Raw genomic sequence first — 11,902 nt, forward strand, 5'->3', positions numbered from 1 at the left:
CATGCTCTGGCTAACTCCAAAATTGTACAAGGAATTAGTCTGGTAGAGCTCTAGTTGGCCCAGTGCAAATGTTTACTTGTGATCTCTAAAAATTACTGTACAACAGATTGTTCTTTACCTGGGTAAAAGAAAAAGGCATTTAAGGCAATTTCTAAACTAGTAAATTAGTATTGTTTATCAGCATATGCTTAGCCCTCCTTCAAATAAGATTTTTTTCAAATATTAATTTTATTAAAATATGGCTAGTTATTTTTAACTTTTTTTTTTAAATTTTCTTTTTTTAGGCTTTTTAATACAAACTGAATGAATCACCATAACATGGATATTTTTATTTTAAAATATTTTGGTACTCTGAAGTGTTTTCTGTGATTTAATGAACAATACACCAAACAGATTTGGATCCTGTAATGAAAGATTTTTCTTTGATTATATTGTTAGTAAGAACTTCAGTATAAAGAATTTCTTTTAATTTCTATTTAATTGCCTTTTACATGTAAGTATGCAGGAAAAACTTGAGGCATTGACCTGATTAGTATAATATTTGGCTTGAAGTTACATTTCCCAGTTAACATAATTCAGTGTTCCTGTAGTTTTGCTATATGCATTACCATGTTTAGCCAAAAGAGGGCCCAGAAGTATAATAAATTACTCACAATTCCTAATAAACTCTATTATATTTGCACTGTCATACTCCAGCCCTGCCCTAGCACTGAAATATATAAATTCATGTGGTAAGATCTTTTGCATTGCGCTACAGGCATCTAAGGAACAACATTTAAATCCAGGTGGTTTGCAGACATCCTCAACCCTTTTGCTTCCTCTTTAGGCTGGATATTTTCACATTTATTTCTTGACATCAATAATAGTCAGTGATGGGAGTTTTGATGCCAGTGTAATCCTTCAGAAGCTTCCCATTTTCCTCCATGTTACTCAGTTTCCAGAACTACTATCCAAACTCTTGTGTTGTGCTTACTACTTATTTTAAAGGATACACAATCAAATTAACCTCTCCAGTTGGGTTTCTGCTTTTGGTATACCTGCATATTTTGTATTGCAATGATGTGTGAAAATAACTGTCTTACTTAGAGCTCAACATACTCCCTTGCTTCAGAGGACTTGACAAGAAATGAAAAATATATGTCTGGGGACAACCAGACATGCTATGCCACTTTCCTGATCCTACTATCAGCAATGGCTTTAGTGTCTTACTAAGAACTTAAAACACAGCTTAATTTGCCCATATTTCTGTGTCAAAAGGAGTCAGGGGCGGTGTTTAGGAAAAAGATATTAAAGTACAAGGTGATTTGATGGGTACATCTATCTGTGCATCCTCCAAGTCTGCAGCAGCTTGTGCCACAGGAACACAGAGTTGTGTCTTTGTACTTGACTTGACTGTGGTGGTGGACTGCACATCTAGAGAAACTCTTCTTCAAATGTCTTGGAAGACATGTAGCAGTAGTTAATCCTGGTAGGATTGAGAGTGGATAGCCTTCCCAGTGTTCCTCTAACACCACCCTGATGGTCTCAGGTACAGGTGATTGTCCACCTTTTTTTTTAATGGGACAAAAATATGTCCCATGGGACATACATGTCCCAAACATGGGAAAGCCCTTCTCAAATAAGAAAAAGAATAACCCAAGATCTCTTTCCCGCTTTTTTTCAGGATAAGTGGAAATCAGATGCTGAACAAGCCTTTTCTCCCCTTTTAAAAATATTTTTTTAGGAGTGACTATTCACCCAGTAACCTGTGGGAGCAGTATCTTCACATTTGAGAAGTGGCCTGGGTTATTTGTTTGACTCTTGTAAAACTACTTTATTAAAAGCTTGTTAATGTTACCAAAAATATATATTAACTAGAGGGCAAATCCATAAAAGCTGCACAGCAACATCTACAAAAGTAGCTTTTTTGTTTTATTTTAGCAGAACAAAATAGAAATGTATTTAATAAACACTTAATATAAGTCAAATTGATATATAAATCAACAGTTTTCAATTTATATCAAACTTGAGTTTCATGCACAAAATGAGGGGTACATTTGAAAAAAAACTTACTTCTCCTCTTTCTATTATTCAATCAACCTATGTCATGGACTTTCTAATAAAGGTTTAATTTTGCCCATTCAGTGCAGTCAGCTCCAGGTAAGAAAATTTTTCCAGTCTCCCAGAGAAGATCATGGTTTGTTAGCATTCAACATATTACTTGCTCTTGTTTGCAATCTCCTTGTTAAATCATTACAGACAAAGCAAGTAAATTGTTCACATCAAAACAATCCCATTTGTTTATACAACACCTCAGTAAATCATGTCTAGATTAGTAAAATATATTTTACTACTTGAGTAACCTGACTCTACATGTGAGCAAAAGTAGGTTTCAAAAGCACGCTGATGACTGAGGAGGTTAATTTTCAGTGCCCATCAAGAGGGCTTCTGCATGCTCAGGTCTCTTCTGAAAGGTGCTTTTAGAAATCTTACCCCAGCCTTGAAGATTAGAAACAATTTTGTCTGAAACAAGCAGCTGGTTGACATGCAATCTTGGGTCCTCCTGAGGGTTAGCCAGGATTCATATGAATGTTTTAAAGCTGTCTGGACTTATTCACAAAAAAGATTAAAAATCCTGGTTAAAAACTAGTTTAATTCATGGATGTTGAGGACAAATTTAAACTAGTCTAGGCTATACCTTGTGCTTTAACTACCTCTTAATCATCCTTTTAAAGAAGAGTAGGTCTGGAATGTTTTCAAATGATGGAGAAAATGGCACAATTTGAAATAAACTGTTTCAGTAACTAGTTGTGTTTAACAAAACTTGGTACGTCTATTCTGTAAGACAGGAAAGTAAAGATTGGGAAAAACACTCCATCAGATCCTAAACAAAAGCTCTGCACACGATTCTGCAAGGCTGCCCAAGACCAAGATATTAATTCCACTGCAAGGTCTCTACATGGTCCTCAGCCTCAATGCAAAGATGTTTAGATGGCATCTAATTTTACACTAAAGCCATGATTTTGCTCTGCCTAAAGGAGCTGTCCTGGTTTGGCTAGGATAGAGTTAAACTGTAGAACCCTGAACAAGAGGGGCACATAAATTTTCCTAAGCCATGAATCATTGATCAATCACAAAACATTCCATACAGGTTACCAGTACTACTAAAGAAATCCTCTAGGAGTGCTTCAAAACCATTACACGCCCTTGTCCTCCCATTCTAGTGGCACAGCACACCTGAAGTTGTCCATCCAATTTGCCATGCCTGTATTTGCATCCACCAGAAATAGATATAATGCAAAACTATGCTTTGGGAATACTCTCAGCCCAGCTTCCCCTTACCTGAGTGCAAAACTATGGCGATCCTCAGTTATTATTTTCATCTTTCTTCATTCCAAAAATACTGAAACAGCTTGGATTCATGGTGCTGAGGTATTTAAGGCATATAAAAGCAGCCCCTGCACTGCAGTTCTGAGAATATAAGTTGGCCCATGAATGAAACAACTAAGTATGTGAGATACAGATGGGTTCACAACCCTGGGGATAACATGGGAAGTAGTTTGAACCTATCATTTTGTGAACTCAGGGGAAGTCCTGGTTCAGGATTTGTCCTACCACATCTATACAACCATAGCATTAACTTTCTGCTATGTCCTCAGACAAACTGTGCCCCTGTGCGTGCTTTGTAGACAAAGAAGAGGAAGAGGGCATAAAAGTGCAAACACATGTATTAGGAAATCCTGCTTTTATTCCACTTCTTTATTGTGAATGGGATCCCTCAACTCTTAGTTCAGCATCTAAAAGTCCAACATTACATCTGTGGTACTTGCTTAGTTTATGTCTCTACTAGTAAACAGCCTAGCCAAAAGGCAAATGGAATAGGTTGACTCACATCTGTACAGCTATGTCCTCTTCTCTCCCAAAACACTATTCTTATCTGTACTACTTATTGAGGGTAGTCCCTTATCTATGCTATGCCTAAAGCATACTTAGGAGGAGGTCAAGGTGCTGGTTTGCGTGAGCCAAAACCATGCCAGAAGCTTGCTACCAGTTCAGTAGTGTGGACAGCTGGGGGACAGTTTGCAGGTATAACATAGTCATACACTACCTGTGCAGGAAGACATGGGAGACAACAGGCAATTTCTCCCACATATTTAAGGGAAGAAATAACAATAAGTGATCCCTAACTGGATAGATTACATTTAAAGGCCTATATTGTAGTGTTAGCATCTGGTGAGAAGAATCCTTTGTGATGATGATGAGGCTCCTGCCCTCTCACTGATGCTTTTTAGAAATGGAGATATTAAACAAAAAAAACCCAAACAAAACACAAGGCTCCATACAAGGACTGGGAGAGGGTTTTGTTAAGTGCAAGAACAGCCTATCCCAGGATCTCCCCAGGGAACACAGTACCCATGGTGATGAGTGGGGCACAGGCAATCTCTACCCAGAAGACTTGAGGTTTGCTAAGAAATGCACCACAGTACTATTAGGAGCCACTTAAAACTATTAAATTACTGGCACAAGGATCCCATGCAACTTTCTTTATTTTCCTTGGTAAGGGGGACTCCAAGAAAATGCAGGTCAGTTTAGTACCAGAGCCAGCAGGTATGATATTCAGACTGGAGAAGGTAATTTTCTCTATTCTTGTGGGGCAAACAGAGTTTAACCTGAATCCGAAGGACCCATGTCCCAGACAGCATCCTTCTGGCTTACCAGATTATACAAAGATGCCAAAACCACTATTGTTCTGTGGCCGTATCTGTTGATGTAGTGTTGTTTTGGAGTAGAGTCAGAGAAGAGGTAGGTGGACAGGTGTTTTAGTCAATAGCTAAATTAATAAAATAACAGTGCCAGATTAGAACTATCTATACTGTTAAATTATTAGTATAGTCTTTGGCACATTTTTTGCCCAGGCCAACTATCACCTCCTGGGTGGAAGTGGACCAATGTTCATTCCCAATATATCATCTAAATAAGGCCACTTAATTTAGGAACAGGAGTAGTTTGACATAATGGACATGGCCAAGCTGTGTCTTGGAAAGATAATGGGCTGTAGCATTGCTGAAGTCACTATCTCTCTGGGATACTGCTGCATCTCAGTGGAATTAACCCAAATGTGAGTAATTTGCCCCTGAATGTTCATTGGACATTAGGAAAAGGTTCTTCACCCAGAGGGTAGTGAAGCACTGGAACAGGCTCCCTAGGGAGGTGCTCATGGCACCAAGCCTGACAATATTCAAGCAGCATTTGGCCAAGGCTCTCAGACACATGGTCTGAATCTTGGGGTTGTCCTGTGCAGGGACAGGAGTTGAACCGATGATCCTTATGGGTACTTTCCAACTCACAACATTCTATGGTTCTATGATCATCTGACTTGCATCAGGAGCTGACTAATGCTGTGCATTCACTGTTTTCTCAACTGAACAATGCTTTGTGTGAGAACACACAACACAACACTACTAGGGAGTGAAGTGACCCCAAGATCACATTCCCCTGTAATAGTCACTGAAAGGCCAGTTGGAATGAGACAAAAAGAGGGATACATTCAAAATTACATGGGCACTAAATTCAAGCAAGGAAGTCTGTACCATTATGATCATCATTAAGGGGATTACCATCAGGGCTACAAGTTGTTAAGACATCAGAGCCAAGAAAAGGAACAACAAACCTTCAATACTGGCAGCAAGACACAGGCTGCTCCTCTGTAGACTTATTTTTCTGTTTATTTAAGACGGTCTGATCTTTGCATGAGAAGGTGCGTGGAGGGAAGTCAGCAACTACTTCTCAAGCCAAAAGCTTTCCCCCTGAACTTCATCAAGCATTTGCAGAACAACAAATCAACAGACACATTTGCAGGCTGAACCATTACTGTTTACAACTGAGCCACTGCTTTGAATGATAGGAAAGGGTTATCCACCTTGTGACAAAAAACTATCGCCCATCGTGGAATCCAATTTCTGCAAATATATTTTGTAACAATGATGAATATGCTGCCCAATTTCCATGTTCTCATAAGACAACATTTTGAAACCTGGATGACAGTAATGAAACGTTCTGTTCATTTTCATTATTTGATATAGTAATCAGGACAGAAGGTCCAGCAAGAAGCACTATCATCCATCTCTGGAAAATGCTAGAATTGTTCAATTCATATTTCTCCAAGTTTTAACCTGCTATGCAAACACCAGAACTATTTTCAGGATTCTTCTCTCCCAGAACAGCTAACTTCTCAGCAGTTAGCTGCTTTCAGAATTTTATATGTGCTCAAGTAGAACTTGTCTTTGAAGCCTGCTGCTTCCACACCTCAGAAAAAGTTTGTTTGCCCCAAAGCATGCCTTTCTTTTCTAGCTATATTGGTAGGTCTCATAAGTTATTCAGAAATCTTGCTTAAGATTAATTTAAAGAAATTCTAAATTCTATAAATCTTAGGCAGCAACACTTACATGGGTATAAAGTATGCGAGGCATCATGGTTGTCATATTCCACAAAGATCCCAAACAAAACAATGATGACCACTTCCAGAAGAAGAGCCAGGATCGAGAACTTGAACCTCATGTTGGTGTCAATGGCTGAAGGCATTGAAGGACAGCAGGTGGCTGTGAGAGCCTGATAAAGTACGCTTGCCTTCAGTGGATCTGGGTGATATAGCAAAAAAAACCCAACCAACCCCACACCAAAAAGAAATAGAGAGACAGGCAAACACACTGTCACACCCACTATGGGAGGGAAATAGTATGGGTCAATAGAGCGATTTCTATTTCCCAGGCTATTTCTGTGCATGAAACGCTGGCTTACATATTTTTTCAATTTGTAATGCAAACCAGCTCATTTAGCCACAGATATGCTTCTGACTGTCTCATACGTATTTTAAAAAGGAAATAGCCTAAAAGAAAATCTCACAGACCCTGGTTTAGTGCACATAGTAAGGAGCACAGCAACAGTCAGTTGTGTTTCCTGTAGCCAACAATTTCTTCAAGTTGAAGCTTTTGTTTTAAAAGGCAAATAATTCTCCATCTTCTGTGAAACATGGATAATCTCCTATCTCTTCATATAGGATATGATAAGCAAAGGGAATATCTTTCAGCAGGCTGAAGAAGTACTTGCTCTTATTTCACAGTGAATGAAGTACTCAGAGCACGAGTTCTCATTGTGAACTCTTATTTAAAAAGAAAAAAAAAATACATTTCTTCATAAGAAAAAGGATATTCCAAGTTGGTAAAAAATAAAGCTGTAAAATATTAAAAAGAGGAATTTGAAAAAAAAGCTCAAGTTTTCAATTTTAATTATTGCTTTTTGCATTTGCCTCAGCTCAGGCAATGAAAATAGGTCAGAGACCAAATCTCTTATGTGGTTTTAAAAATCTCAGTTTGTAAACTTTCTCATGAATGAAGGAACAAAATAAATTTCACTTAGATCACTGTTGGATGATCACTTATTCTTGAAATTCATATTCCTTGTCAATTTTTTTTTTTACTTTTTAAAAGTTTTGTAGGTAAAATATTTTATTGATGTGATACTGAGTAACTTGGTCTCTATTAATCCAGTATTCAGAATATAGGCTGAAATTGTATGGTAGGAGCCTTTATTTCATGAAAAATTGTATATATTAAAAAAAAGGATGATATTGCAGTAGTAGACTAATTGGTCATGAAGTAATAGTGCTAGGATACAGCAATAAAATACTGTGTCAGTCCTTGGGTATAAAAACTGGCATAATCTATAGATGCTGGGAGGTGGTGCTACACTGGGCTGTTGTCCTGGTGAGACTACTGTTGGCAAACTGCTCACATGCTATGAGATTTAAAGATCTCAGGGTTTTTTTAGGGTACATCTGTACTGGTGTAGCAGGCAGTGCCATGGCCTTTTTTCTGGTCTTGAGGTCAATTTCCATATTTGTCAATCTTTAGCTTGCCAAGAAGGTGGCTGACACCAGGCACCTTTTAGGAATGGTGATCTGTTCATGGTAAATCATAGAATCATAGAATCATAGAATAGATTGGGTTGGAAAAGACCTCCAAGATCATCAAGTCCAACCCCTGATCCAACTCCAATTACTATATCATGGCACTAAGGGCCACGTCCAATCTCTTTTTAAAAAAATCTTGGACTTAGTCTGCTTGACATTGCTGTTTTAATTTAGGGAGGATAAAAACCCTGGCACTGTTCAGTTTTCTAGTATAAAGGTAGAGTTAGACCATTATCCAAACCAAGTTTAAAATGGTCTCAGCTTTTTCTCCTTGAAAACAGGTCCAGGGATTTGGAATGGACACCAAATTATTTAGCAAGAAGCACATATCATTCTCATAGAGACAAATTTGCAAAAGGCAAAGCTAAAATAAGCATATACGTATTTTTTCTTTGTACCAACTGTATTTCATTTGAACAGCTCAAAGAGAGGAAGCAGAGCTTTGTTGAAAAGCTATTGCTCATCCTTGCTGCACCATAGGATAAGACAGATGGCAAGGTTTGATTGTAAGGACCTGTGAGTTCCTTCATTTGCACAGGAAGTGATTAAAAAAGAACAAAAGCACGAGTAAAGTTCATTGTTTTTTACCCATAGCTCAGCCATTAATATCTTGTGTTATTCATTACATAATGTATTAACTCGTGAATAACTCGCATGATATATTTGCAATCCTTATATTAAGTCTTTCCAGGGGTGAAGAAAAAACTCCTTGTTGAAATCTTATTGGGGAAAGTGCCTTTTAATAGATGTTTAAATTTTAAATGGATCAAGTAATGTTTATTCAATCAGGACTTTCTCTGAAATTATTAGTCTATATCTTAAATTACATGCAGGTACATAAACTCACATGCAGACACACAATCTATGTTGAAAGAGTATTCATAAATGTCTTGGTCACATTATACTGTCTTTGTAGTTTATGAGAAATTATGTGCATCTCAAGAAAATGATTAATCTTAACTCTCTTAAACAGTTGTCTTAGGAAAAGATGCATAATGTTTCAGAGATTCTCCTTTCCCTTCAGTGATTATAATGCAAGCCTTTGGTGAGTAGTTCAGTTTTAAGCATCCAAACTTTAGAAACTGGACTCAGGACCAGACTTTTCACCCAAGATTTTCCAGGACTTGCCAAATGTGCTTGTTTGCTTTGCTGCAATTCATGTGGCCTGTGCAGTGTATGAGATGGAGATCTATTAACCTGAGAATGCAAACTAAACTGCTCCAGCATGTGTGTGCTGGGAAGCTGGTATACCAGTGTAACTGGAATACACAGTCCTTAAGAATTACATTTAGCAAACCTCACATTGCCTTCTCAGCAGACTACTCAATGCCTAACTTTCCTTCCTCCTATCCCCCCCCTTTTCTATTTTTTGGCCAGAAAGAGGAACTTAGCTATTTTTCCTGTGAGGTGAACTAATGTCCAGTAGCCACAGATAAATGGGCCCTATACATGTACAGGTGATTGACATGGAAATACAGGGTCTCAATATATTATATTCCAATATTTGAATACTCCAATATTTGTTCTTCTAAATAAATTAAACACTTCTCTCTCACCATTAATAAGGCTTAATCTGGCAATATTTAACTTCAGATATTACAACCTTTAAGCAAAAAGAACTGACAACACTAGCTGCCAGGAGTAAGAAGATGCTTTATTCAGAGGGTGGAGTTGGGCTACTTCGCATGTTGGACTTTTTGGGAAAACCTGGTTTGACCTGACTCACTGCCTCACTTTTTGCCCATTGAGATGGGCTTTGGCTTGTATCATGTTTGGGTCTGGGGACTGCTCCAGGAAATGGCAGGCCTTTTAGATATTCTCCTTAAGCCTTTCCAAGGGGAGAAAGGTAAATAGCCATTCTCTGAGTCTGAAGCAGTGGTGACGTAGAGAATAGTTTCAACTTTCCTCTGCACAAGCTTGGATAGCTCTTTGTGACTGTAACAAATGCTGCTCTACCCTGAGCATGGAAAATGACAGTTTTAAACTCCTTGTAGGTCATACAAACCTGATGGGAATTTCACAGGATAGGGAAAAGGCATGTTTGCAGCATGCAGACGCCTCTGTCTGCCAGATCTGCTGTGCACTGGGTGGGTTTCTCAAAGAAAAGAGTGAAATTAAATCACTGGAAGCATTAGACACTAACAGTGATCTGTAAACACTGTCCTCTATGTACACAGCTCAAACCAGAAACAGCTTCATTTTTCTAGAGCAAAAGAGATTATTTCCACTCTTTTAGGTATTTTGTGTACGAATGAAGTTTACCATTAAATAGAAAAACTTCTACAGAGGACTGTGAGCCCTTGACCATACCATCTGTGGAGTGTATGAAATGTTTATCCTGTTAAATTAAGAAAACAAGGTCGTGATCCTGCAGCACTAAATCACAATGGAAACTTTGTGCATAAGAGAAAGTCAGTAGGTCCTGCATTTTGACCTGATATATTTCCCAGCTGAAGAAACTGCCATGTCAATGGCTCAGTCATTCCTAACTTTTTTCCTGATTGTCTTGTTTCTGACACAAGCTTGTGAGGTGACAGGGAATAACCACCTGTAACATCTCATTTCAAAGGCCAGCATGTACATGGACACATAAAGACTGTCTATCCAACTGCTGCATAGGGTAACCAAAAATGCACACATCTTGAGCTGCTGGTCTTTAGTGTCTGGGAAATTCCCTTGTGTCTCCTTATTAACTTCAGCTCAATCATGATGGCTATAACCAGAACAGAAGAAGTGAGAGTGTTTTTTGATAAATATGGTTACAGACCTGGATCTACAAACTAACTTTGGGCATTTGTCTTTTAAATGGCCATTGAGTTTTTCATCCTACCTTTCCATCTGATGGAAAAATATGGTGTTGGTGAGGTATTACAGTCTTTATGTAAATAAATGTGAAATTTATTTGTGTGAAATTTCCACTCTTTTTGTGGAAATAGCTACAGAGACTGGAAAGGTAGAAATATTTCTGTGACAGAAATATTTCTTAGATCTCCTGAACTTTGAGCTGAATAAGTTTTTTGAGAACATTGACATTTATCCCATTTCTGTGGTGTTACAGTAGAAAAGATTTTTCATTAAACATTAACTTTAATGCTTTGAGTCAGCAGACACCTACCTCACCTCAAGTTGAAAGCTCAGCCAAGTAAATGCAGTTTGTCTATGCAGTTCTTAAATAGCTTTCTTCACCTTGAAAAAGGAAGTAACAGTAAGTGTTTTTCCTGACTCTTTGGATAGCAACAATAAAATTATCTTGACTGGATCCATATCACCCCCACCAACCTCTCATCTGATTTCTTACCACACATCTTCCTGTCCTGGTTTTGCTAGGATAAAGTTAATTTTCTTAGTAGCTAGAATAGCTGTGTTTTGGTTTCAGTATGGGATTTGTTATGAAAAGAATATTGATAGCATGCTAATATTTTTAGTTGTTGCTGGAAGATGAAGGACATTTACAACTTCCCCATGTTTTGCTAGTCTGCAGGTGCAAAAGAATGGGGGAGAGGGAAGTGTAGCAAAACTTAAATTGGTATTTGGATATACCAATGAGATATTCCATATCATATAACCTCATGTTCAGTACATTAATGGTGGTTGACTTGAAAGCTGGGGGATTCTTTTGGGGATTGCTTGGGATCACTCTTCCAGGATTGCATTTTTGGTTTTGGGACTGTCTCTACTCCAGGATCAATAGCGAAGGAAAAGCTGAGTATTGGTCGGTGGGTGGTGAGCAGTTGCACTGTGCATCAATCATTTGCATATTCTTATTATTACTGTTTTCATTATTTTAATTATCACATTTTATCATAGAATCATAAAATCATAGAATGTTTAGGGTTGGAAGGTAGCTTAAAGATCATCTAGTTCTAGCAGGGACACCTTCCACTAGACCGGGTTACTCAAAGCCTCATCCAGCCTGGCCTTGAACACTTCCAGGGAGGGGGCATCCACAACTTC

The 11,902-nt window shown here is 38.1% G+C and overlaps 1 protein-coding gene across 1 annotated transcript in view; it reads right to left on the reverse strand.

The window, feature by feature from the left end:
* RHAG (Rh associated glycoprotein) overlaps positions 1-6,561 on the reverse strand; it is a 15,348-nt gene extending 8,787 nt beyond the window's left edge. Inside the window, exon 1 of the mRNA XM_010162145.1 lies at positions 6,426-6,561. Within this exon, the coding sequence (XP_010160447.1) occupies positions 6,426-6,561 (136 nt within the window). The remainder of the gene's footprint in view (positions 1-6,425) is intronic.
* Between the last annotated feature and the right edge of the window lie 5,341 nt (positions 6,562-11,902).

The sequence above is a fragment of the Antrostomus carolinensis genome, unplaced genomic scaffold (assembly GCF_000700745.2).
Source record: "Antrostomus carolinensis isolate BGI_N321 unplaced genomic scaffold, ASM70074v2 scaffold7312, whole genome shotgun sequence".
Lineage (NCBI taxonomy): Eukaryota > Metazoa > Chordata > Aves > Caprimulgiformes > Caprimulgidae > Antrostomus > Antrostomus carolinensis.